The sequence below is a fragment of the Debaryomyces hansenii genome (assembly GCF_000006445.2).
Source record: "Debaryomyces hansenii CBS767 chromosome A complete sequence".
Classification (NCBI taxonomy): domain Eukaryota; kingdom Fungi; phylum Ascomycota; class Pichiomycetes; order Serinales; family Debaryomycetaceae; genus Debaryomyces; species Debaryomyces hansenii.
Genome location: NC_006046.2, coordinates 239,924 through 266,802, shown reverse-complemented (window position 1 = coordinate 266,802; position 26,879 = coordinate 239,924). Strand labels below are relative to the sequence as shown.

Sequence of the window (26,879 nt, the reverse complement as noted above, 5' to 3'; positions counted from 1 at the left end):
TGATTGCCTGATATATCTACTATGCTTCCTTTATCAAATGTTTACGATTCCCATTGTAATACAAGAAGAAAAAAGAATGCTGGGATATAATATATTATGCAGGATGTATATACCTTTCAATACAATATGCAAATTAAAGACTTTTTACACAAGATCCGAGAACTATACGGTAAATATACATAAGAATTGAAGATGTGAGGTTTGGGTAAGCGGATAAGTACTAAGGTTTTCTTAATTTATTCAAATCCTCTAATTTTTTAGAACTTATCCTATTTCGCACATGATCATTGCTTGTGGTACTGTTTTGATCTCCTGTTGCAGCCTGATCATTATTGTGATACGAAGAATAGGTGAGGTTTCCAACCGGTCTGGAACCGAAACTGGAGCTTCTTCTTAAGCCAAACGCATCAGAGTTGGAGTTGCGAGCATTGTTACTAAAAGTTCTATCCTTCAGCTTCTTGGAAGAACTGGATGGTGGGGCAGTAGGAACCACCGAGTACTTTCTCTCTTTGAAGGCTACCCCTACTTCCTTTAGGTTCTTTTGGTGCTCTGGTTCAACTTTGACAAACCAATCTAAGCCTTCATCGTATTCGTACATACGGTAGTCAGTTCCGTAAGGCTTCAGCTCCAAGCAATATAACGTATGAAGCGGAACATCTAGTTCGCCGATTGATGACTTGTCTAGATTGAGAAAGTATGCTAACAAAATCCTCAACACAACGCGGTGAGAAATAATCAATAAATGATCCGTTGTTCTTTCGATTTCTGTTATGAGTGGTCTTAATCTGGTTAAAACATCTAAATAAGATTCACCACCAACCCCAGGATATCTATAACTCAATTTATTATGCAATCTTGATTGGAATTCCTTAGGGTATCTATTCTGGATTTCATTATAAGTCATGCCTTCAAATTTACCACCACCTAACTCGTTCAACATTCTCATTTCTTTAATAGAAAATAATTGTTCGTCAAAAAATTGACCTGTTTCCACGGCACGATATAACATTGAAGTCCACACACAAAAGTTTGGTTCCGATGGTATGCTATCAACCCTGGTTTCTTGGTTGTTCTCTTTGTCGAAGATCGAGTTATACCTCAATTCCAACCTCGTGGAAAATCTTTCTAATTGCTGCTTGCGGAATTCTTGTCTCTGGAAATTCATGAACCTCAGCAATGTTCTAGCAAAACTTTCTCCTCTCTTCGTTAAGTTAGAATCGCCACCAATTCTTCCAGAAAGATTGTCAACACTTTCCCCGTGTCTTGTGATCCAGATCTGTCTTTCGCATAAATTGAAGTTCAATAGGAAGTAAATAGTCTGGGACGCTAAAAACCCTTGGACGTTATAACTGACAACCTTCTTACCAACATCAATCATCTTAACATATTGGAAACCAGGAATTGATTCTTCTGCATCATCAATGGTTTCGTATGCCTTTTCATAATTGTGCAACCTACCAACGAAATCTTTTAATGCTACCTCAGGATCCATTGAATGGTAGTCTGGACCAGACAATTTTAATCTAATATTTGATTCAATAATTGCTGGATCAGAGCAAATACTTTCCAAGAATAACACTTTCAATTCACCTTTTGATCTCTCCTTAATCTTCTTTAAAATTTTCATTCTCCTCTTTTTTGTAGAATTGGTAGCATCGAAAATACCTACAGAACCAGAGCCATCAATAACATAATTCAATAATTGATCCAAAGTATCCATTGCCCATTTTTCACGGAGCATATTCGTACTCTTATTATCCGGGCTGAAAAAATCGGCAGTATGAGTGGCAGGAGTCGTCTTAGTCGAATGCGACGGAGGGGTATTGGTCTCGTTATTCGGGGTGTTTGTATCTGGTAAAGGATTAGTTTCAGGCCCGGCGTTATTTTCTTTATCTTTTCTTCTAGTATTACCAACATTGAACACACGGCAATCGTGCTGAAGCCAATTTAAATATCTAGTCAACTTATTCGTGATATATGATTTACCTCTAGCAGGCAACCCAACCATCACAATAACCAACTTAGACCCCACATCAACAGAGGCAATATGGCCATCGGGAGAAGTTTTTGATGATGTTTGACCTGGAATGTTCAAAGTATAAGTTTTGCGTGCTGGTGGAGGAGGTTTAGTCAACAAAAGATTTTTCAAGTGTTCTAATGAAGGTGTCTTTTCGAATTGCCTCTTCATATCCAATGGGACGTCTTGCAATAGGTCCTCCTTTTCTTCTTTATTAATCCTGAGTGTCTGGAAATCCTCCTGTTTGTGCCCGTCAGCCTGCGTTGCATCCCCGTCTTTCTTCGGTTGATTCACCGTCATGGGAGATATGGATTCCGATTTATTGTTCTCGTGTGGATTTGGTGCTTTTAAGCCCCTTCTCAATGAAGTATCGTCCAAGTCTGTCAAGTTCAAGTGTGATATATTCTTGGTCTTCAACATTGGCGAGTCATGTTTCGCCTCATCATCGTCTGTTTCATCATAATCACTCGACTGGTCCCGCGTCACTGGCGAAGCAACCCCCGACACTATAGGTGTGTCTGTCAACGGTCTTTTGTTGAATTCGGGCAAAGGTGAACTTCCTGCGTTGCGGCCTTCTAGTAACTGAGAGTCCAACGACTGCGACACCCCCATTCGTTCTCCCGGATACGATGACAACTTCTTCAACGAATTCTTGCGTACCGGCGAAAAATTATGATGCTGTGGTGGCGAATGGCTGCTCTCCTTCCTATAACTATCTTGTTGATGTCCTTTCCCCTTTGGTGCCGTGGATATCCCTTCGTGGGAATCGTTGGGGTACAGTTCGCTCGACCCGTAGTAATGATAATCGTCGTCACTCGATGAGTTGGAAGTCAGCGTAAAAATCTGACTGGAGTTGTTTTCGAACGTTGAAAATGAAACTTTCTTTTCATTTCCTCGTTCCCGATGATGATGTAGCAAGGCGTTGGAAATTGAATTAGATTTCGGTCTTCCTCTTTCCTGCTCCTTAGGGATCGCCAACGACTTCGATCCATTAGCAGACATATTTGAACCTGATGACATATTGATATCGGTTTAATGTAACTTAGCCAAGATGTTTACTTCAACAATGGTCAGTAGGGTTCCGCTATGGCTAATCTAAAAATCGATGTTACTGTACTGCACATAGCTTCGGACTATTTGGCAGATTTTGTGTCGTTTCTTTTAGCGATCCACTAAACCGATGACATGGTCTGTGTGATTGCTACTGGGCCTAAGAGTCATAGCACAGTGAGAATTGGTAACGAGGTGAACGGGGTGAACGGGGTCTCGGGGTACGCGGAAGATAAATTCGCTTGTAGATCAACTACGTAGGGGTAGATACGAACAGGTTCAAAATAGCGTATTTTAGATCGCTAGTCCTCTAATGTCGCATGTTCATTAATCTGTGTAGTTGGCTGATTTGCGATTGTATCTGCGTAGGCGCGGATATTCTCAAAAACTGGTGAAGAGGGGATATATACATCGGATTGATAGAATTGGTGTAGAGGTGTATTGCTAGAGATTGCTGCAAGGACATTACGTCTCTGGTTGAAGAGCAATTGATTGCCAAATAGAGGAACCCGGGTGGAGGAGGGGATGATAAGTAACGGGGTGGTAATTCACTTAGAGAAAGTAGAGTGGGAGCAGAAATTCTGGGATGTGTCACAAATCGGTAATTTTGGTAATTTTTGATAATATTTGGCAAATTGTGATAATTTAACGTAAGCTAAAAAATATGGTCTTAGATGCGTAACACTGTAAAACGTACATCAGAGATAGGTTACGGTAGATGTTACACATTGATGGTGGATGTGTAAATCTGTCATTTGATTGGAAGGAGTTGTTTGTGGCAATAATCGTCACCTCTAGACGTATTAGTGTTGATGAATCAGAGTTAATTCTTCAATCTATCACATCCATGGACATACCGTGTGATATCCACAACATTGTAGCTATAGACAAAACGCTAAGTGTATGCTCCTAAGGGTGGTTATTTGCACCCAATGCCCTTAAATATAACCTGCACATAACCAAGAGTCCTATGGAAGGCACTTATAGTACGTAGAAATCAAATAATGGGAGGTATATAGATGGGAGACGTTCCCAATGGATAGAGACTCGGTTATTGGGCGTTATTTGGACAAAGAGTCGTACTAAGAGAATAGAAACTGGAATTAGTATTCTGGTATCAAACTTCGCATAAATGGATGAGAAAAATTGGCGATGAGATGATTATGAAGTTTATTATAGAGTAGTAGCCATGTCATTTTCGTTTGGCTTTACTAACGACGACTTCAGTGACGATGATATAGAAGAATCGGCTAATGTGAATAACGTATCAGTTTCTATGCTGAACGAAAATCCGTTGGATAAGTTATCGGGAACGATTGACGAATCATCATATCCTAAGTTTCACTCCTTAGAATCCATTTTGCATACATTGAACGGCGTCAGGCTCACGTTTGATAACTATACTACCCCAATAGGGCAGAATATCATATATCGTCGTGAATTATTTGATGTTAAGCATCAAATCATGTGTGAGGACGATAATAATTCAGCCAAGAACGGTGTTACCAATGATGTTTTAATTGGCGACAATAATGTTGTAGATTTGAAGAAAAATGTTTATGAAGGTGGTTTCAAGAGTTGGGAATGCTCGTACGATATGGTAGATGAATTATCGACCATGATAAATAATGGGAAGTTGAATTATAATAATCTTTTGGAGTTTGGCTGTGGAACGGCATTACCTACATGTTTCTTGTTTATGAAACGGTTCCAAACCCAAGATAAGACCGGCGCAAACTATATACTATCAGACTTTAACTACGACGTGCTTAGACTAGTCACAGTACCCAATTTGATTATTCACTGGGCATCCACTTTAGAACCATCGAAATTGCACGAATTATGTGTATCCCAGTCGGCGGCCGATCAAAGCACAGAAACCGATGCTCCAATGTTAAACAACGACGAAGTGTTGATAACGGAGGCCTTGATCGACGAATTTGTGAGCCAGTTGTCTGAATACAATGTTGGTTTGCTGTTCGTCTCTGGCTCATGGGGTCGCCAATTCAATACCCTTTTGAGCGGTACCCCAATCGACCTTATCATTACCTCTGAAACCATCTATTCGCCGGAATCTTTACCGATTGTGGCTGAATCATTAATCGACATCTTGACTCAATCCAACGTCCCGAAGTCGTCGTGCTTGATCGCTTCCAAGAACTTCTATTTCGGTGTTGGTGGCTCCGTCACCGAATTTGTCTCCTATTTAAAAAATAAGAAGTTGGAAAGATTCTCCATAGATGTCAATGAGATCCATGACTCCCAGTTAAAGAGATCATTGGTCACATTAACCTACCTCTAATGACTCAAGCTAGTAACCAAGATGTCATGTATCACGTGTGAATACACCTAATCACTTCGATTCCAGGACCTATCTATCATCCATATGTATAGTAACAAATACACCACAATACAGTAGAATCTACATCAACAGTATAGCTTCTTACATATTGACAGTAATAGACGTTAAAGCCCATAGTTGCAATCACCGTAGACCATATTATATAATTGGGAAAATCGCACGACCTCACATAACTTTTTTTTTACCAGTGAAATTCAAGAACTAAACCATCAAAAGTCGTCCAGCAGGATTTGTTTATTATATTTTCTAAACAAAAGAATTTGAGACAGGTATGTATATTCACCAAGGTAAATACGTTCAATGCTGTGTTATTGATGATCATACCCTAGGCGATGTTTCTGGAGAAATTGCACTTTTTCCTGTGAGCAATTAATTATACCACTTCGATAGAGTATCGACTATTGTGAACGCCAATTGTATCGCCCAAACCCTCAACTCACTTTAATGTCTCACGTTGGCTTAAATATGTAAGAGAACATATAAACAATGCAAAATGACCAAATATTAGACCTGATGCTGGATTGTTTGTGTGAAGAAAAGCGTCATCAAGGGAGACATGGCCTGATTTCTACTCAGTTTTTTTGTTCAATTTGGGCCAGTGTATTACAAAGTGCTGGATAACTACATTTATGCCCCAGCGGCGTCAATAACGACTTCCAAAGTGCTGTCCTATTGATTTTGACATGGAACCAAAAAATCAGGCCAGGTCGTCCATGACTCAATTATCACTAACCAATCAAAAACTCGTTTTAAGGTAACTGGAGGTGTTTAGGCCAGAGAACAAACACAAAAGCACATCAAACTCATAGCATTAAATTTTCACACCTTAAACTTTCGTTCGAAACCGTACAATTTACTAACAGCATAATAGAAGTCATAATGTTCCGTCAATCTATTCAAAGGTTAGCTATTCGTAACCAATCTACCGTTTCTAAAAGTGTCCCAAGAGCATTATCAAATGCTTACGTCTCTAAATTAGATTCAAGATGGGAAACCTTACCAAAGGAGGATCAAACTACCATGATAGAAGAATTAAAGACCAGAATGGAATTACCATGGCAAGAATTGACCCCTGCCGAAAAGAAGGCTGCATACTACATCTCCTTCGGTGAGTGGGGTCCAAGAAAGCCATTGTACGGTCCAGGTGACAAGGCCAAGGTTTTCTGGGGTGTCGTTATTGGTTTGGGATCTGGAGTTAGTTTATTCGCCTTCACTAGAATGTTTGCTGCTCCACCACCAGAAACTTTAACCAGAGAATGGCAAGAAAAGTCTGACGAATACTTGAAATCTAAGAATGCTAACCCATTCACTGGATACTCTCAAATCCAATAAGCAGTGTGCTGTAATTTAGATTTACTGAATTAGTGTTCGTCGAAGGGCTTGTACCGTTGAAAAGAACAGACCTTTGTTTTTTTATGATTTTTTATATTCTAGCATCTCCGTTTTCACATATTTTTTTGTGAAGGAATTTTTAAAGTTTACATCTATTTTGTTTAGCTCAGAATTAAAATCTTTAATTATGTTTTAATTATCTATATGAGTGTTAGTTTTAATTACACGAAATTAAGTTACGTTTTGCATCCGTAGAATTGAATAAAAAAATCTCTATTAAGTGAAATGGGTTGCATACACATACATATTCTATCATACCCTAACTAAGTTAATCTTCATCACCTGGCCCAAATTCGCCTTCGAAGATAGTGGCACCGGCCTTCCTTCTATTCTCTATGGTCGTACACTCTTCACTCTCCAAAATCATCTTCGTGTTAGGCCTGTCAAATGGATTTGGCTTAAGCATGTTACTCACCAACTTGTCTAAACTGTTAGTATCTTTTGACACTAAAAATTCTGGTGCCCAAGAAGGTATGAGATGCTTCACATCAATTTTCTTGAATAACTGGTGATGTTGATGATGATTCTGTAAATGTTGATACTGTTTATGTTGTAGGTGACTGTGATGCAACAACGAATCAGACGAATTGTAAGACGTTAAAGAAGAAAAGTTTTGGTGTTGCAAGAAATCACTTATATTATCACTAGATAATTTCCCGGCATCGGATAAATCACCACTTCTTAATTTTCTCCATGGTGAGCCATTATCTGGTAATATTATATTTGCTGCAATTTCTAAAATAATTAACCCGACACTGAATATATCAGCGAACGGAGTATAAATTTTATCGTTAATTAATTCAGGGGCAATATAGTTTCTATCACCCTCTAGATCAAAATCTTTTTCTAATATTGGCAATTTGGTTGCTAATCCGAAATCTCCTATCTTCAAGTAGCCTTCAAATGTTATGAAAATGTTGGCTGGCTTTAAATCAAGGTGTAAATAATTGTTCAGATGAATAAATTTTAGCCCGTTTAGTATCTCAATTAGAATTTTCCAAATCCTAAATTCATCAAGCTTGTAATTCTTATGTTCTTCTAAGAACTCGAATAATGTACCACCTTCACAATACTCGGTCATAATATAGAAGAAGTTATTGAAATCCCAAGCTTCGATGAAATATACTAAATTTTCCTTTCCTTCATCTTGCTCTTGTAAGTTAACCATTTCATTGTCTTTTACGGAACTTAATACTCTTAGAGCTTCAATTTCTCTCATTATGGCTTTCCTTTCCAATTTGCCATAAACTGGTTTTTTTGTTTTCTTGATAGCAAATTTTTGATCCTGGAATGAACATTCGTAGGCAATTGAAAATTCACCAGCCCCTAGGTATTTAATATTCTTCATTCCAAACTTGTTCATAAGGTGGTCGTCAATTTTTGTTGGTTTTTCTGAAATTTCGTTACAAAGAGTCTGTTGAGATGAAGTAATCGAATCGAGCATGTTTGATGATGAAGACTTTTCGATTTTTATGATTGGATTATGCAAATGATATGTTGGCGTAGAAGGTTCGTTACTGAAGTCTTTGAATTTCTTCAAATCAACCAACTTCGATTTTGTTGCATTAACAGAAGACGAATTATTATATGATATAGGGCTGAAATTTGCCGGAATGGAATGTGATTTTTTCACCGACTTGGTTGGTGTTTCAGGTATAATATCATTTAACTCTAGATCGAGATCCAAATCATTGTCTGCATTCAACAGAATGTTCTTGCTTGATCCTTGTGCTGAGGATATCTTGAAAAAACTTGAATTCGAATCATTATTTGCTACATGCGAAACATTTCTACCTATTTCGATTGATAATTCCAGATTATCATCGAAGGCCGTCGTTTCGTCATGAGCAGAAGAAACCACGTTACTCAAATTAGACGCTTTGAACTCTTTGTTGTTACCATTTCCGATCGGTGATGTATTATGAATAGTGGTACAGGTAGTATCCAATGTTGCCATAGGATGTTTCTTAATAGGAGTTTCCGGAGGCAACTTCCTTTGACTTGCATCATTTAGATTGTGATTAACAGAGTTCTTTTTAACTAGGCCAGTTGATCTAAATGCTGTCTGTAATGGTTTAACAAATTGATATGATGCTTTTTTCAGAAGTTTTAAGCTACCAGCATTTTCTTTGTCATCGTTATAAACGGGGTCCTTATTTAAATCGTAGTTTTTCAATTTCTTCTTATTTCTTAGCATTTCGGCTTCGGTATCCTTATAGATTTGTATAGAATTGGGGGCACTATTGGCCGAAGCCGACTTCGGAATTTTCTTAGTTTTCGAAGGACTATCGTCATCCAAATCCATTATATCCAAGTTATCTAAGTTGTAGTATTCGAAACCCAAATTAGATGAATAGTTTGGGTGCAGATCCATTGCAGTGAAGGGACTTTTAATGCTATTTGTTTTTCGTAACTTATTACCAGTTGGAAGTGGTTTTTTAGACCGCATTGCTTGCTTATAAGAAGCAGACAGAGGTAAAAGCTTGTTAGACTCAAATATGCCTAGAGATGTACTAGGGCGATTAACATCATTATCAGAATGCAATTCATGGTTGGGTATTTCTGGATTATCAAATTGTGAACGACCAATGGAACGATTTGGTGATATTATAGCATCTTTATCGGCATTTTTGAACATTTTAAATCCCTTACCTCCTAATTTAGATGGTGAATATACGCCTGTTTTATTCAAAGTAGACGTAGGTGCCGATGACGTAGATGGCGCTTGATCGATGTTAAACGTTAACGAATTGGAATTGAAATACGAATTCAAGTTCAAAAATGAATTGCCGCCCGAGTTAGGTAGCGAATTTTGAATAGAATTAGATACGGAATTAGATAAGGATTCGTTTTGACTTTGATGCTGATGTTGGGTGTAGAATGAATGCTTGGACGTTAAATACTTCTGTGAGCTCGGGGATGGAGACTGACTCACCAACTGATGTGGACGTTTGAACTTGTTTAGCGGTGTTTTATTTTCTCGAGGACTATAGGCATTGACAGGGCTGACAGACGTGGCGGCATTCCTGGACGTGATAGGACTGTTGACGAATGGAGCACCTATCTCGTTCAAATCACTAATGTAATCGACATCGTCTTCCAAAATCTTACTAGTGCCGGTGCCATACAAGTCAAGGGCCTTATTGGAGGAGTCTATCGACAAGTTAAGGAACTTGAAGGACCGTTTTATAGACGACTGCTGCGAGTTGGAGGACACATCGGGGTCTGTTGAGGTGTTGTGGGTGCCATCGCGCCTGAAAAGCTTTTTGGGCTTTATTTCCTTCAAGGTGGGCGACTGGTACGCCTGGGTGTTGTCAAAGTCGTCATCAGCTCTCGTGTCGTTGACGTCGGTGTCGGCCTTTGTGTCGTTTATATCGCTGTCAAAGGTCACCGGTTTGTCGTCGTCTTCTATGCAATCGTCTAGCGAGTCGTTATCACCGTAATAGTCGTGTTTTACGTTGAATGGCGGCGACTTGTTTATCTTTTTCTTGCCGCTGGCCGACAACTCGTCCTTGATATCGTCCAAGATCAACGAGTTGAACGACCGGGAAAAATGGTTGTTTGCAAAATAATCCAACTGGTTAGATGACGGTTGATGGTAGTTGAAGGACCGTTTGGCCTGTTGGGTCTTGACCGTGTTCTTCGGGGTCCTGGCAGTGCTCTTGGGCGTCTTGACCATGTTCTTCGCCGTGCTCTTGGGTGTCAAAAAGTCCATTCCGTCGCTACTACTGTCGTCCTGTTCTGACGTCTGTGTGGTGGACTGTGACGACCTATTGGAAGGAGTGGTATTAGCACCCGCTGATATGGGCGGGCGCTGATAATTCATACTAGCAATCTGGGGATGTGTGGGTCCGTGTACAGCTAACGGATAATGCAAATACCTATCAAAGGACTACTTGGGTCAAATGTGTTGGTGTTGTAGCGATGTGTATGATTAGTTTTCTTCAGAATAATCAGGTCCTTCATTCCAACAATAAACGCCCATCTAAGAGACGTAAACAAACAAGGGAGAAATCCAAACAAACGCGGTGGGTCTGAAACGGGACACGACCAATCAAACCAGAACATCGGTACATCAAAATAACATCCCCACACCAATAATCGCCGAGTCGAATCCTTGACCGAGTCACGAAATTCGTTTTTTATTACATTCGCACTCCAGCGCCACAGCCCCTACGGCCGCAGTAGGCGTTATTCGGTTCCATCTAATCAATCCAATCTTATATTATCGATCTAATCAACAAATGGCGTGATCCGGTAACTCCGATCTAACCTACAAAATAGCTAACGTTATGGCTAACCTGCAACAAACATTTTTTCTTGACGGCCATCGATGACAAATAAAAGCAATCTCATTCGCTAGTGATCTTGGATTGTCTCGTTAATCGGCCTGATAAACCTGCAAATTAACACGTTTAAAGCACAGGATAAGCACCGAAAGGAATAAACGGAAATAATATCAAAACGATCAACAATAGCGCAAATTAATATAGGCTGAAAATTTTACCATATTGTATTTGGCATATTTAGTATATTTAGTTATTGGATATTATTGGTATTTTTGGTATATTTTGTATTTGTTCAGTTGAAACGACACAAGCTTATGAAAGAATATAACTAATGAGCCATTCTACAACGGAGACGAAAGAAGCGACCGAAGCATACAAAGAGACGATGAGCGACGGAGCAAAAAGACGGCGCGAGATCGAAGATACTGGGGAGAAGGAAGAAATAGGACGAGATAGGGGCGAAAAGCCAAAAATGATAGTTGAGGAGGACAGAGACGTGGATACAGAGGAAAAAGCGCAGGTGGTGGCGGTGGGAGACGACGGGCAGCAGTGTTCGAATTGTGGAACCACGAAGACACCACTTTGGAGGAGAGCACCTGATGGGACGTTGATATGCAATGCGTGTGGATTGTATCTTCGGTCCAACAACAGTCACAGACCGGTAAACTTGAAGAGGCCGCCCAACACGATTCGGGTTATGAAAACGGAGGAAGGTTCGTGCAAAGGGGACGGGAGATGTAATGGTACGGGGGGCTCAATGGCATGTAAAGGGTGCCCAGCATATAATAATAGAGTGGTTGTGAAGCGAGACATAACCAACGAAGCGAGTGATAAGGAGGGCGACACGGACGGGAACAAGACGCCTGAAAAGGCGTCTTCACCAACGAGCACGCATACTCCAGAAAACGAACCGATGGCCATTGCCTGCTTCAATTGTGGTTCCACTATCACGCCGTTATGGAGACGGGATGACGTAGGTAACACCATTTGTAATGCTTGTGGGTTGTACTACAGGCTACATGGATCACACAGACCAATTAAGATGAAGAGAAACACTATCAAGAGGCGGAAGAGAAACATGACCCTTATCAAGAGGGACGATTCGGAGGAAAGGTTGACTTCGCGTGCATTAAACGAGCCTCAACAGCAGCCCGGAATACATCCTGGACAACAAACTCAACAACAGCATCAACAACAGCATCAACATCAACACCAACAACAACATCAACAGCATCCCCAACCACATCATCAACCACATCATCAACCACCACAACAACAGCATCAACACCAGGGTATGCAGCCACCGATGTTGGCCATTCAACCTAGCCATGTATCGTTTTACCCCCCTTACAACGGAGGAAGAATTCCAAATGGTCCAGGACCTGTTCCAGGACCTGTGCCTCCAGGATTTACAAACTACCCTCCTCCACAATATATGTCTGGACCTCCAATGGTTGCTCCTCCATATGGATACATGTACCCATATCCACCTCCACCGCAACAACAACCTCTGCCACAAGCCATGCAAATTCAACCTCAACTACCTCCACAACCTCAACCAATACAGAACCAACAACTACCATCCCGCCATCACGAATTGCCACCGTCATCAAACTTACCAATCAAAAACTACAATCTGTCTATAAAATTACCCATGATCAATATTCAAAATAAGAGGACTCCTGGAATCAGTGCCCAACCGGACGAGCTTAGGAAACCTGAGGTCAAGAAGGTCCCCCAGGTTAAGAAGTCACCTGAGGTAAAGCGAACCTCGGCCATTCAGAATCCAGAAGCAAAGGAGACACCAGACTCTAAACCCAGAGAAATTATCCCTCTTCCTACAGTCAAGAAAGAATCAGACAAATGCTGTTCCAAGTGTAGGAGTACCACTCCTGTTGCAATCGATTTTACTTCTTCTTATAAATCAGAATCTCCAATTACCTTGCAAAACACTGAGACTGCATCTACAAAAAGTACGTTGAAAAAGCCAACGGTTTCTACTCCAAGAGATAAATCTCCTGGTATGTCAATCGGAGGACTATTGAACGATAAATAAGACATTTTGTATATAATACTATAGAATTGAATATATGCACGTTATATTGTGCAATAGAATTTTGTGTAAGTGTTCATTCTCGCTATAAACGATTGAAGTGAAAAATTGCAAAAAGAAGATAAGTAGACAAACATAATACTATATAGTCAACGATGTCAGATATAGATACTTCGTTGAATAGAAAGTTAAAGGATATCGCCGCAGGGTTCATTGGTGGTGCAACACAGGTGTTGATTGGCCAACCAGCTGATCTTGTGAAAATTCGATTGCAAACGTCCACTACGCCTACTACGTCAGCCCAAGTGATCAAAAATGTGATCAGGAACGAAGGATTACTAGCATTCTATAAAGGCACATTGCCTCCGTTATTCGGCGTTGGTGCGTGTGTGTCGTTGCAGTTTTACGGGTTTCATGAATGCAAACGTCAGCTTTTAAAGCTGAGCAATAAAAACGAATTGAACTTGTGGCCCCAAACATACATTGCCGGGGCAGTAGCTGGTATAGTGAACACTCCTGTCACCGCTCCCGTTGAGCAGTTGAGAATTTTATCGCAATCAAACACCAAGAGTGCTTCGAATTCGTTATTGTCTACCGTCAAGAAGATATACGCAGAAAGAGGTTTCACAAATGGGATATACAGAGGCTTCACTGTCACCTTATTGAGGGAGACCCAGGCGTACGGTGTGTGGTTTTTGGCGTACGAATCGTTGATCAGTTATATCCAATCATCGAGAGGTTACAAGTCGAGAAACGATATTTCTACGGTCGAATTATTGACTGCCGGTGCGTTGGCTGGTAACGCCCTTTGGCTCTCGTCGTATCCAATTGATGTCATCAAGTCCAACATCCAGAGTGACAAATTTGGGCCTGAATCTAGGTTCAACGGTAGTATGTCCTTGGCCGCAAAGCACATCTTCAAAACCAACGGGTGGTTAGGTTTCTGGAAAGGATTGGCCCCTTGTTTGGTAAGAGCTGTTCCATGCTCCGCAGGTACGTTTGCTAGTGTTGAATTGGCATTGAGACTCATGGGGTAGTTCAACCTTAATCCAGACCGTGTCTTCGAGTCCCAATTTGCATCTAGAATCTACGCAGTTCACGCCATTTCGACCCCTATCACTTGGTATTGTACCTGTCATGTTTCCAAACTTTTGTGCCGTCCATACGACGCCCTCCAGCCTACTGTACCTACTGTACCAGCAATAGCCGTTGCTGCTATACTATACACCGATGATTATGTAATTGTCCATAAAATATACAGACTAGAATAACTTCCAGTAAATACGTCCGCCAGACCCATAAACCACTACCTCAGCAACACCGACGCAACGAGGTTGTCTCCTATACTACCCATATATACCCTTGTAGGCATTCAAACCAAGTTTATACTGTAGGACTGATTATATAATCAAATCGAGCCAATTAAAATCTTTGATTTTCTCGTTACCTAAAATAATTACGCAAAGCGATCATAAAGATGAATGAAATATTAATGTATACTTTATTCACTACAATTATAGAGCCAAAGATGTTTAAACAAATGATACAAGTATCTAAGAGGGCCGGTGTTAAGCCACAACAGATTCGTTACCTTTCGGGTACTTCTGTGTTTAACAAACCTGCCGTGGCTGCTGATTATTTAACCACAGGTGGTTCTACACAATCAGTGTGGCCAAAGGGATTCAGACTCCCAAAGCCAAAATCTTGGGAAGAAAGTGGTGAAAGTGCATTATCGAAGGCCACCAAATTCTTTTTCTTGAACGAAATTGCCAGAGGGATGTACGTCTGTTTAGAAATGTACTTCAGAGCACCATATACCATTTACTACCCATTCGAAAAAGGTCCAATTTCACCAAGATTTAGAGGTGAACATGCTTTGAGAAGATATCCTAGTGGTGAAGAAAGATGTATTGCGTGCAAGTTATGTGAAGCCATTTGTCCAGCCCAGGCCATTACCATCGAAGCAGAAGAACGTATGGATGGATCCAGAAGAACCGTCAAGTACGATATTGACATGACCAAGTGTATCTACTGTGGATACTGTCAAGACTCTTGTCCTGTTGATGCTATTGTTGAGTCACCAAACGTTGAATATTCCACCGAAACCAGAGAAGAATTGTTGTACAATAAAGAAAAGTTATTAGAAAACGGTGACAAGTGGGAACAAGAATTACAATACTGTATTGATGCTGATGCTCCATACCGTTAATTGTCGTCTTTTTCGTTCCACAATGTATTTTACTATTGAACTTCCATTTCGGACTGCGTGCCCGACCTCGTTCAATCTCTCCATATGCCTTTCTTTGACTATTCACTACATTTTCATACAATAATCAAATTTCAAAGTACTCTTATACATTATTGCATCTATAAGTTATATAATATATACTATAATTATAATCAGATATAAAAATTTACCTATTCTATTTGTCCGGTGGGCATGATTTGTGTAATATTCTTCTCTAAAACACCGTTCGCGAAGTAATATGGCAATATTATAAATTTGTTCCTGATTAAAAAAGGACATTAAGGAGTCAAAGATAGTCGGAAAGGTATAGGCTAGTAGTAGTTATCAAAGCAGTCAAGTGTGGAGTTTGGTTATTCAATAATATTTTGAAACTTGAACAGTTCAAAGTCATTTTCTCCCAGTATTCCGAAACATAGCATTTTCACGAAATTCCAAATCAAGCGTTTCTAGCCAGGTCCACGGATTATCATGTCGAATAATCCGTTCATAACATGCAATATGGCGTCGTCCATGACGGCAACTGAAGATTATAGTCATACAGATCAGTTTCTGCCAACGCATAACCATACGAGTTCTGGTAATTCAATATTGTCGTCGCCGAAGACTATTAACTCGAGTTTTGAAGAGAGCCCTAAATTTGGGGTTATAAACTACAGTCCCAAGCATTCACGAAAACCCAGTTCGTTGACGGTGAACAGAAACATAAATATGAAGAACTTGTCGTTGAACCTTTCGCATTCCAATAATAACACTTCTACAGAACAACTCACTACAGACCCCACAACAGAGAAGGCTACTACACGAAAACATGAGGCGGAAAAGCCTGAGACAGGCGATATATTCAATAAACCTCCTATAACAAGACGGAAAACGTTGACATTATCTATACCGGCGAATTCCATGGCGGAAGACTTGCCATTAGTGACGCCGAACGTCACCAAGACGCCGTCGATGCCCCCATTAATGTCCGGATTCAAGAGCAACACAGAATCCGATCTTCTTGATCGTGAGCACGAGCATAACTCCTTTCGATTTGAGCCTCCAAATGTAGGCAGTTCGAATCCATTTCTGAACTCGAACTTACAAAGTCCATTTATGAACGATAAGACGTTCGTTCACGATTTTTCAAAAATCAGCATAAATAATGAGAAACCTATCTATTCGAGGATACCTGAAGAATTACAGGAACAGAGCCAACTAGATGCATACAGAAATGGCCCGTCAGATGTGCTCAATCATTCCATATACCTTTACTCCGACCCAAATCACGGTAATCCGAAAATAGACATAAATGAATTTGACTTGGTTATAAACGTGGCCAAGGAATGCAAAGACTTGTCCTCAGAGTTTGACAACAAAAATGGAAAGAAGGAGTACTTATATATCCCCTGGTCGCATACATCTCTAATTCTGAAGGAACTACCGCAAATAACAAGGAAAATAGGCCAGTTTGATGACAGCAATAAATCCCACGATAAACGTAAAATCCTAGTTCACTGTCAATGTGGTGTTTCTAGGTCGGCTTGTGTAATTGTTGCTTATTTCATGTACAAATTTAAAATTGGTGTTAATGAAGCTTATGAACTATTAAAATCAGGAACTGATAATATTAACGAATCTACAAATACTTTGATTAAAAATAAGGGTTATAATATTGATGCATGTGATAGAATCTGTCCGAACATGAGCCTAATCTTTGAGTTAATGGAATTTAGTGATGCTCTAAAGAATGAATAGGATAGTATTAAATATACAAACACTACTCTGTAAGCGTGGCTTTGTGTCATTTAATCGTAACATTTTTTTTTAGTCGTACATTATATTAGTGGTTTACCAGCAATTACATCGAGTACACATATTATATAACACATAGAGTATACCGAAGCGCTTGATATATACGTGGCGAAGTATTGAGTTAAGTTGAAATATCAACTTGTCAGAATGTCTTACAATAATAACAATAATAATAATCGAAATTATTACAATCGATATTCGGGCTCATCAAAAAAGCCTAATACGTTTGGAGGGCATAGTAATAATAACGGTTCTGAAGGCAATGAATATGGAAACGGAGGTGGTAGTTCATCTAGCACTGGATATAATAGTAGAAATACCGATTCAAATAGAGGAAACTACGGAGGCTACAGACTGAATATGAATAATTCTAATTCTTCAAAATATGGTAGGTATGATAAATATAGAGGTGGCAGAAATAGCTATCGAGGATCGAATTCATCGTATTATCATCCTGGGAATTCAGGCAGTAGTAATAACTACAATACTAGGAATTCTAACTCGTACAATAGGCGAGAACCTCAGTATGATAGATACGACTCTTATGGAGAAAGGTCTCAGAAACAACCAACCAAGTTTAATAATACATCAAGACCGGTTTCGGCTAACAACGCGTTTAAAAAGAACGAAGAAGATAAAAATGGTAAAGATAATCTGTCTAATCCACAAAGTAGAGAGCTTTCCCCAAATCCAATAGTCGACTCTGGAGTTTCCCATCATTTAAAGGAGTCAGATAATTCTGGATCTGGATCTTTATTTGAAGACAGGCCAGAACGGAGGTTTGATGAGCCTGAACTGAAGTCTCGCTACTCGCAGTACCAGGAAACTCAGAATAGAATTGACAATGGTCAAGATGAAACAACGAAAGACACCAATAAGAACCTGGAAACGAAAGAAGACTCCATTAATACCCATCAGAGGAATCCATTCCCGGTGAATGCTTCCGAAAGTCCAAAAGAAGTGAAAGATGAGAAGATTCCTAAACCAGAAAACCCTGAGCCATCAAATTTAGACATTGATCAGAGCTCGGTGAAAAAGAAATCTGACACTAATGAAAATATCAAGGCTGGATCTATAGATGAATCAACAAAAAACATATCTGGTGATAAACTAATCTCCGATGATGATCAGAGTCGGAAGGAAGTACATCAAGAAGCTACTAGAATATCGTCTTCAGATAATCAAAAGCTATTGCAAGAGGATGATACCAAAAATGAATCTAATTTTAAAGAAGAGCATATAGACCATGATACGAAAGAAGTGCCCGAGTCACCTACACAATCCCAATTAGTGGCTAATTCATCATATTTATCACCTATTGCTGACACTGCATCTTTTGATGGATCATTCTTGAACCATTTGCCACATGCCAGTGATGACAAGGAAATTCATGCTCATGAACTTGGTGATATCCTTACTGAAGTAAAAGAAGAAGCGAATGAAAATGATTCTGAAGCGGAAACAATCGTTGCTCATTCACCTCCAAGAATAAATAAAGGTAGAAAACTAGTAAGAAAGAGAGATTATGATGAAGACAGAGAAAAATTGATCAGAACTAGAAAGGTAATTGACAGTTCTGATGAAGATGACGATGAAGATGAAGATAACGAATCAAGCACATACCCTAGCTTTCGAGAGAATAGTGAAAGTAATGATAATAAGGAGTCATCAAAAGATGCCAGTGCGAAAAGACCCTACAAAATCAAGCGCGATTCCAGTGGAAGATCATTGCTTCAAAGGGCATGTAAAAAGGGTAATTTTGATGATGTTAAGAGACTAATTGATAGAGGTGCAAATCCTAATGAACGTGACTTCTGTGGGTTTACTTGTTTACACGAGGCGGCGCTAGAGGGCCATATCAATATTGTTAAATTCTTAATAAAAAAGGGAGCTGACGTGAATAAACAAGCACTAAAGGTTGGAGATTTAGAAACTCCGTTAATTGATGCAGCAGAAAATAAGCATTTTGAGACTGTGAAAGTTTTGCTTGAGAATGGGGCTGATCCAAGGATTTTCAATATAGACGGGTTCACTGCATTAACCAAAATTTATAATGAACATGATGATGAAGAGGGTTATGAAGATATCATAAAACTATTGGAAGAATATAACACGAAATTCTTGGATTCAAATGATGCAAAACCAAAACATCAAAGTAAAGAGACAGTAAGGTCTACTGTGTCTCCATCTCCTTCACGTATAATTGAAGATCCAAATGATAATTATTTTAGTGATTTATTGAAAAAGAAGAGTCATGCATCATCCATATACAAATATGCGGCTGAAGGCCTCAAGGAGTTTACTGCAAATTATTTTGTTGAAGGAGGTAGACTAGACTATAAGCCAGATATTTTAATTTTAGCGGCTAGGAATGGCCATACAGAATTAGTTGATATCATTTTAGGTTTGGCCTCAGGAAATTTTGACATTAATCAAGAGAATAACTGCGGTCTTACAGCTTTGCTAGCTTCAGTGGGTAGAGGACATTATGAAGTTGTTGAATTCTTATTATCTAAAGGTGCAAATCCGAATAAAAAACGTAAACCTGATGGTTTAAATGCTCTAGAAATAGCAGAAAGGGCATCATATTTTGATGCAAATGAAGTCAAACTCCTCCAAGAATATATGAACAAATCTTATGATGATGATGAAAATGATGACAGTAGTGAAAATGATGAATCTATAGATATAGATGATTCATTTATATCTCGAAAAGATTCGCCAAAAGCTAAGAATAAGTCTGACGATCAGGCTTTTAATGGAAAAAGAAAATCATCACGTCCGGTAGAGGAAGATTTTCATAATGAAAAGAGGCTCAAAAAATCTAAAAGCCGGGAACCGGAAGTTAGAGTCAAGGCTCAACCTAGTAGTGTTTTTAGTAAAGAAAAAACTCCTGAGTTGAGTGAAGAATTGAAGCGTACTAAATCCAGAGAGCAATCTTTTTCACCTTCATCTGAAGTTTCCAGAGACGATAGGAGACCTATCAAGGACATTTCAACTAGAAGTTCACCATCACCGTCCCCTCTTACCAAAGCACAAGAAGAGATAAAAGCTAAAAATGCGGAGGAAGCTAGAATCTGGCAAGAAAAGGTTGAAGCTAAGAAGCAAGCTAGAAGGGATATGTTTTTGAAATCTGAGAAAGAAAGAGAACGCAAGAGAAAAGAAGATGAAGAAAGAAAAATCGAAGAAGAAAGAAGACTAGCAATTCTCCAAGAGGAAGAAAAGGAAAAAATGGCAAGATTGACTGAACAGAAGAATAAGGAAATTCAAGAGAAGAGACAAATCATGGAGAAGCAGTTAACTATTGAAAATTATCCAATTGGCCTTAGACTTACTAAATTTGGCATAGAGCCAACTAAAGAAGAAATGTTGCAATTTGCTCCTTTGTATACTTTTGCTATTTCAGGTGACGTATATGTAACTGATTTACAACTCGCATTGCTAACAAGAACTGACGTTTCATCATTGACTGCTGATATCAGCAAGCAATCTATGATTGAAGCTGATAAAAGCCAGAAGTCTAAACTATGGATGCTCTTTTTCCCATTGATTGGAATTGATAAATCAGCACCAAATTCAGACATGACAAAGCAAATTTATGAAGGGCATACAAACTTTCAATATCTTTTAATTAATTTTGTTAGACTTGATGATGTCATTGGCCTTATTAGGGATAAATTTCCGAACACTTACTCTGTCATATGGGACAAGCAAAATATTTCTCACGTTGATATAGATTCATTGCAACTGTTTTGTGATTTATCAAGTAGATCAGGCGCTAGCTTGATTACCACAGATGAATCAGACATCATTGTTGACACTCAGAATGTGCAAAATTTGAGCTTTATTCCCCCAAAGCTTAAAATTCGTAAGGATGTTTTGAAGACCATTTATAATTCAAAGACCCCATTATGGTAGTAATAATTAATTTATAATCTGTATAGTAGCTGTATAATAATATTAATATTTATTGATTACTTTTGACTTGTATTAGCGATTCGTTCTGTGCGTATAATAAAAATTTTGAAATTAATTCTGTCTGATTATAAGATAAAACCCGTACTACCTTGAACGAACATAGAAATGGGTGACTATCGAAAGTATGTTGATTCAAAATGCTACAAGCTGGTCTTGTTCATAATTTCTTTTAGACAACAATATTTACTAACCAATACAGAATTACGAGGTCATCTCTATATGATTCAGAATCTGAATATGATTCCAATAATGACGATTCAGGAAACCCAATAGGCTATATGCCAAATATAGAATTTGAATTTGTTGAAGTCGAGAACTCCAATGAACCTGAGCCTAGTAAAATTAACGAATCTAAGGATAACATCGATGAAACTCAAGAAGAACAAGACGATGAGTTTGAATTTCCATTATTTGCTGCACCATATAGTACTACTTCTAGTCACCAAAACATAGAAGCCAAAAAGACGGAAGATGATGAGGCGTCTAGGGGTAGAACGAAAGATAAAGTAATGAAGGTCTCCTTGAGAGAAGCGTCAGTAGAAGTCATTAAAAATGAAAGGCCTCTTTCGTATTATATGGCAACATATACAGACAAAGACAAATCTCAATTCATAACTGCAGCAGTCACAGCTGACGATATTTATAGTCAGATAGAAATTATCACCCCGGTTAGAGACCCCAAACCTTGGAAGTGTATTGATTTATCTAAATATAATCTCGAAGTTGAAAGGGAGCTACAAAATACTAAAATGAAAGGCAAAAGTCGTAATAGAGCTGGAAAGAAGAAAAGACTGAACATAATAGCATGTCGTGGAAGAAAACTAGAAAGAAAGAAGGTCGATAAAAAAATTCAAAAGGAAATGGACGCTAAAATTAAGAAAAAGATGTTCCATAAAAGAGGTGGTAAAAAACATAAGAAAAGCGCTGATCCAGCTCAAAGTAAACCAAAATACAGAACAGAATAGACTTTTATATACTAGCCCGTGTACATTAATATATTTAAAAAATCGTAATCCGTCTGTATTAGACAAGTTTATCATTCGCGACGATTTAATGATAAAAATACAACATAATATTTAGATTCTAACTAGGTTCGTCGTACAATGGAATCCATGACCGAAAATAAGAACGGATTGGAAGATTTTGAAGCATTCTTAGAAACCAGTTTTCAACCTCTCCAATTCGCAAACGATTTACTATTAGCTACAAATGATAAGAACGGATCAGAGCTAGATGGACTAACTCCATTGAAGAAATTGAAATTTGATATTGATGAATGTGACAAAAGGATGGCTAGCATTGCATCTACAAATTATGAATCATTGATGTCTAATTTTTCACAAATAGAGAAAACTAGATCGTTAGTTAACGAACAGATCAACCCACTGGTAGAACGAGTGAATAATTCATTTGAAAGAATTAAATCTGGCGTTATTCAACCATACGAAGAAGCATTGAAAAAGAATAATGCTTTGAAACGAATCCATTTGACATTGAATTTACTCCGAGGTGCTGGCTACTTTATGTTTTTAGTTCAGCAATTGGAAGAAATCGAGAAGTTGAATACTAAAGCGGAAGATCAATCAAACCTGAAGAAAGATATAATCAGATTAGCTAAACTCCATATACAAATTTCACAATTGTATAAGAATGAAAAGGAACAAAATAACCTGAAGATTAAGAATTCGAATGCAAATATATTGTCCATAAAATTAATTAGAGATTATGAAGCTATCCAAATTAACAAGCAGAATGCACTTATAAATGAATGGGTTCAATCAATATCGAACGATTTCAATCATCATATTTCTTTTTCGGTTACTAATATTGAATTGCAAAATAAACTAATTGCATTGTATACCTTAAACAAAAAAGAGTATCTTCAAATCATTGAAAAATCAATAAACAAGCATGTACAAGTAAGTTTGACTCAACTTTCAAGGTCCTTACAATCACCAAGGAATTTTAATGCCATAATAAATGAAGTTAAAGATACTTCATCTGACTTTCTTGACAAATTAGAAAACATTTTATCAAGTTGTGATATCTCTAATACAAATAACAAAGATAACACAGGGAATCTCTTAGATGAAACAATTTCTAATAATTCTATCAACAGTTTATTTGACTTATACTGGCCTGTATTATCTTATAAATTCAAGAAGAATATTGTAGCTACTATGGCAAGGGGTGGTCCAATTGCTAAAAATTTAAAAATTTATTTCGAAGGCATAAGAAATTCCATAAATGAAAACTTCAAAGGCAATGAAGAAGGTAATTTATTAATCGATGCAATTGATGTTATTGAAGGATCAAAGTAGCTTAGATCGCAATCGGTAGAAACAATAATTATAATTTTGTACTTTTAAAGTATTTTGTCGTCTAACAAAGATGAAACTATACAGAAATAATCAATGTATATATATATATTTAATAAACATGGTACATGAAACTCTTATAATTATTGAGTAATCTTTGACTTTAATGATGTTAAAAATTCCCTATAACCTGGCTCACTAGCAGTCTTATCTTCAACTAAGCAACTTAAGGCCCACATTCTTAAAGCCATCAAATCACGTTGTTGAGAAATTTCGATTGGTTCATTCGAAGAACCACCAATTACAACATAAAGATTTTTCCAAGTAACAGAATCTTTCTGTTCTCTAATCTTTCCAATAATTTGACGAACTTTGTAATTGAACTCAGATTCTTCAAATGAAAATTCCGGCAACTCAGTCTTACCAGTTGGTACACTATATAAGTTGTCAGTACCAAACAAATCATAAACTAAGCCTGGAACAACATCACCCGAGACCCACAAGAACAATTCAGTGCTATTATCAATCAAGTATAAGCCATAGTTCTCCCATGAGGCTTTTGTATCGTTTAATGGTTCCGGTAACAAAATTTCTGTGGAGTTAACTGTCTCTTCTTCTCCTGTCTCTTCATCGACTTGAACAATTTGCTCTGGTAATCCGCATTCATCACCCATATTATGCAATGAATAGACAGTTGGATAGATATATTTGATTAAATGTGGTATTGGTAATGAACTTAATAAATTCAAAGCGGCTGCTCTGTGATCAGATGGTACTCTTTCTTGTCTTAAGGCTAGATGTTTAGTTAATGAAAACAATAACAATGGTAACATTCTTAAATTAGTTGATAATTGTAATGGTGAGGATCCGGACACGTTTCCGGCTACTAATTCTTTTTTGTAGACATTTAAAATATCAACTATAGATTTAACCAAGTAGTCTCTAGCATCTGGTAACGAGCTTGAGAATGCCTTTTCGACTGATCTATGCGTGAAATAATTTGCGACTGCTAATTGATCTGCGGAGGCAAAAATATCATCTAATTTTGTCGAGGTTGGAATTGCCAAATTCATAACTCTAATTCTTCTTTCTCCAAAACAGGTTGAATGTAATACAGCTGCCTGGAAATAAACAACTGACTTGTGAATTGTTTCTTCAATAGACATCTCAATACAATAACTTTGATCTCTAGGGAAAGTAGGGAATGAGCATAAATCAGAAGATCTATTAAAGAAGTTACCGTAGAATGAACTCATTCTAATTCCTGTGGAGCCTCTGACTCTTAACACAGCTTCCAAAGCAATATCCATCGACAAATGTTCACTAACTTCTCTAGATAATTTTGTAACATCTTCAGCTTTGGCGCAAGACCAGGCAGGGTAAAAGTGAGTTTGACCTGCAGTGAAGCGTGGTAAATTAGCCAATGATGCAACATCCTGGTATTTAGCGGAAGTCAAGAATAAATCGACAGTAACCTGTGCAGAATTACATTCTACCGCAAAACTCTTATAAAATTTATCAGCATTGGACAATAACATTTGTGATTCTTTTGGTTTACCAGAGTGACTAGCTTCATCTCTTAATGTCAACTTACCTTCACCAATATTTGGTAAAGTAGCTGTAAAACAGATCAATTTACCACCAATGTTAGAAATCATTTTATGACCGGCTCTCAAAGCAGGACCCAATGCGAACCTATCATTAGCTGTGCCTTCGAAATAAGTTGGGAAATCAATTAATAATTTCTCGATAGTAGATCTATTTTCATTTAAATTAATTAACAATCCATCTGGAGATGGTAAAAATGGTTCGTCGATATCGGAGACAATCAATAAATCAGTTCCATCTAAACCTTCGTTGAATTTAAAATAGTGTAAGTTCGAATCAACCCCGATGAAAGCAACTCTTGCGGTTTTATTATCATTTGGAATACGATCTAAACTTTCTAAAATTGTTCTGGTGATGGTACTGGTCAAACCACTATTAACTGCATCAATCGAAACATCGATAATAAAAGTGTAAACAATTGGTTGTGGAGTTCTTGCCATGTATTCTTTTGGAGCCACAAACTCAACAACCGAGTGGTTTAATTCAACCCTTTCAAACTTGTTCTTAGCAGTACCTGTAAGTTCATCATAATCAAAGGCACTTGGGATATCGTTTTGCAAGTTACAAAAATTACATCTCCAACGTCTACCTTGTTCAGTCAAAGTTACGAATGGGTTAATATAACCACGACAACGACGACATCTACTAATGATTGTATCAGAAGTAACAGGAATGTTTTCCGAGTCGATGTGCAAGGTATTATAAGGTCTGACAACCAATGCCAATGGTAACTTGGACTTCTTCAAAAGGGAATTGTTTGCTGGCAAAACGTTCAATGTCGATCTGAAGTATTCAGGAGGAGCATTCGAATCTTCAGATGTAGGAACCACCACTGAATTAGCTGGTAACACTATTGGGGGTGGAGGTAATGACAAATCGGTGATTGATGGAGGTAACTCCCTCGATAAATCAGTAGTATACAATTGATTCAATGGCAAAGCTGCTGCACCTCCAACCATACCTGGTTGCGCATATTGAGGGTGCTGGGCAAACTGACTTCCAAATGAGTCTGCTCCTGGCGCTTGGTAAGGTGCCTGGGGATTGGCTTGTGAAGGTGGTGGTTGGTATTGACCCAGATATTGATTAGCCATTGGTTGGCCTGCAACTCCTCCACCAACATTCATGTTTTGAAATTGTTGGTTTACCTGATCAACGCCATATGCTGGACTACCTGCTCCATATCCTTGAGCCTGTTGAGCTTGACCTTGAGCCTGCTGGGGCTGAAATTGCTGGAGTTGTGGGTCAGCGGCAGGAACTGCCGGTGTAGCAGCATACTGTGGTTGTGGGTATGCTCTTCTTCTACTCGACATGTCTTTTTTGCTTGAATTGGTGTGTAGAATAATGAAAAAGCCTTCTAATTCATGTTATTGACGATATGAACAACCCGAATTCTTCGTACGTGGTCAAAAACACGGTCTGTATATTACGCATGTAATCCCTGTTAAGCGTGTGATCTTGCGTATATCTGGGTATTCACCTATCAACACCTACTACACCCAATGAACACTTGATAGACAACAAAAAGGGTCTCTGGGCGGTTGCAGACTATTAGTAAGAGAATTAGAGGGGTGCGAGATTACTAGTTGTCTACTCTTTCGATTGTCCTAATTTTCTGACCATTGTAAATATTACCTCAAGTAACCAGAAGCATCTCTCACCCTACATGGCTATAATATAAAGCGTTTTTTTTTCGTTTCTAGCAGTGACTAGACCTTCTATCGATAATCAGACTCCAATTACACTTTCAAAGGGTCAATACTTTTGCTGAAT

General features: G+C 38.4%; 14 protein-coding genes across 14 annotated transcripts; 10 read left to right on the top strand and 4 right to left on the bottom strand. All coding sequences in view use genetic code 12, as the record gives it.

Moving 5' to 3' along the window:
* Window positions 1–220: 220 nt before the first annotated feature.
* Window positions 221–3,037, bottom strand: DEHA2D03124g (DEHA2D03124p; the record flags this gene model as incomplete). Its single annotated transcript, XM_458603.1, has 1 exon — window positions 221–3,037. The coding sequence occupies one exon, from the start codon at window positions 3,035–3,037 to the stop codon at window positions 221–223; it is 2,817 nt and encodes a 938-aa protein (XP_458603.2).
* A 340-nt stretch (window positions 3,038–3,377) lies between these two features.
* Window positions 3,378–3,533, bottom strand: DEHA2D03102g (DEHA2D03102p; the record flags this gene model as incomplete). The annotated part of the gene is made up of 1 exon (XM_458602.1): window positions 3,378–3,533. One exon carries the CDS (start codon window positions 3,531–3,533, stop codon window positions 3,378–3,380), a length of 156 nt encoding a protein of 51 aa, XP_458602.1.
* A 252-nt stretch (window positions 3,534–3,785) lies between these two features.
* Window positions 3,786–3,980, top strand: DEHA2D03080g (DEHA2D03080p; the record flags this gene model as incomplete). The annotated part of the gene is made up of 1 exon (XM_458601.1): window positions 3,786–3,980. The coding sequence occupies one exon, from the start codon at window positions 3,786–3,788 to the stop codon at window positions 3,978–3,980; it is 195 nt and encodes a 64-aa protein (XP_458601.2).
* Window positions 3,981–4,256: 276 nt separating this feature from the next.
* On the top strand, window positions 4,257–5,369 carry DEHA2D03058g (DEHA2D03058p; the record flags this gene model as incomplete). Its single annotated transcript, XM_458600.1, has 1 exon — window positions 4,257–5,369. The coding sequence occupies one exon, from the start codon at window positions 4,257–4,259 to the stop codon at window positions 5,367–5,369; it is 1,113 nt and encodes a 370-aa protein (XP_458600.2).
* Window positions 5,370–6,308: 939 nt separating this feature from the next.
* DEHA2D03036g (DEHA2D03036p) lies at window positions 6,309–6,761 on the top strand (the record flags this gene model as incomplete). The annotated part of the gene is made up of 1 exon (XM_458599.1): window positions 6,309–6,761. The coding sequence occupies one exon, from the start codon at window positions 6,309–6,311 to the stop codon at window positions 6,759–6,761; it is 453 nt and encodes a 150-aa protein (XP_458599.1).
* Window positions 6,762–7,089: 328 nt separating this feature from the next.
* On the bottom strand, window positions 7,090–10,647 carry DEHA2D03014g (DEHA2D03014p; the record flags this gene model as incomplete). Its single annotated transcript, XM_458598.1, has 1 exon — window positions 7,090–10,647. The coding sequence occupies one exon, from the start codon at window positions 10,645–10,647 to the stop codon at window positions 7,090–7,092; it is 3,558 nt and encodes a 1,185-aa protein (XP_458598.2).
* Window positions 10,648–11,441: 794 nt separating this feature from the next.
* DEHA2D02992g (DEHA2D02992p) lies at window positions 11,442–13,166 on the top strand (the record flags this gene model as incomplete). The annotated part of the gene is made up of 1 exon (XM_458597.1): window positions 11,442–13,166. One exon carries the CDS (start codon window positions 11,442–11,444, stop codon window positions 13,164–13,166), a length of 1,725 nt encoding a protein of 574 aa, XP_458597.2.
* Window positions 13,167–13,318: 152 nt separating this feature from the next.
* Window positions 13,319–14,200, top strand: DEHA2D02970g (DEHA2D02970p; the record flags this gene model as incomplete). The annotated part of the gene is made up of 1 exon (XM_458596.1): window positions 13,319–14,200. The coding sequence occupies one exon, from the start codon at window positions 13,319–13,321 to the stop codon at window positions 14,198–14,200; it is 882 nt and encodes a 293-aa protein (XP_458596.2).
* A 440-nt stretch (window positions 14,201–14,640) lies between these two features.
* Window positions 14,641–15,372, top strand: DEHA2D02948g (DEHA2D02948p; the record flags this gene model as incomplete). The annotated part of the gene is made up of 1 exon (XM_458595.2): window positions 14,641–15,372. One exon carries the CDS (start codon window positions 14,641–14,643, stop codon window positions 15,370–15,372), a length of 732 nt encoding a protein of 243 aa, XP_458595.2.
* A 507-nt stretch (window positions 15,373–15,879) lies between these two features.
* Window positions 15,880–17,148, top strand: DEHA2D02926g (DEHA2D02926p; the record flags this gene model as incomplete). Its single annotated transcript, XM_458594.1, has 1 exon — window positions 15,880–17,148. One exon carries the CDS (start codon window positions 15,880–15,882, stop codon window positions 17,146–17,148), a length of 1,269 nt encoding a protein of 422 aa, XP_458594.2.
* Window positions 17,149–17,352: 204 nt separating this feature from the next.
* DEHA2D02904g (DEHA2D02904p) lies at window positions 17,353–21,123 on the top strand (the record flags this gene model as incomplete). The annotated part of the gene is made up of 1 exon (XM_458593.1): window positions 17,353–21,123. The coding sequence occupies one exon, from the start codon at window positions 17,353–17,355 to the stop codon at window positions 21,121–21,123; it is 3,771 nt and encodes a 1,256-aa protein (XP_458593.2).
* Window positions 21,124–21,288: 165 nt separating this feature from the next.
* DEHA2D02882g (DEHA2D02882p) lies at window positions 21,289–22,148 on the top strand (the record flags this gene model as incomplete). The annotated part of the gene is made up of 2 exons (XM_458592.1): window positions 21,289–21,305; window positions 21,383–22,148. The coding sequence occupies 2 exons, from the start codon at window positions 21,289–21,291 to the stop codon at window positions 22,146–22,148; spliced, it is 783 nt and encodes a 260-aa protein (XP_458592.2).
* A 138-nt stretch (window positions 22,149–22,286) lies between these two features.
* Window positions 22,287–23,504, top strand: DEHA2D02860g (DEHA2D02860p; the record flags this gene model as incomplete). The annotated part of the gene is made up of 1 exon (XM_458591.1): window positions 22,287–23,504. The coding sequence occupies one exon, from the start codon at window positions 22,287–22,289 to the stop codon at window positions 23,502–23,504; it is 1,218 nt and encodes a 405-aa protein (XP_458591.2).
* A 140-nt stretch (window positions 23,505–23,644) lies between these two features.
* Window positions 23,645–26,419, bottom strand: DEHA2D02838g (DEHA2D02838p; the record flags this gene model as incomplete). The annotated part of the gene is made up of 1 exon (XM_458590.1): window positions 23,645–26,419. The coding sequence occupies one exon, from the start codon at window positions 26,417–26,419 to the stop codon at window positions 23,645–23,647; it is 2,775 nt and encodes a 924-aa protein (XP_458590.2).
* Window positions 26,420–26,879: the final 460 nt, after the last annotated feature.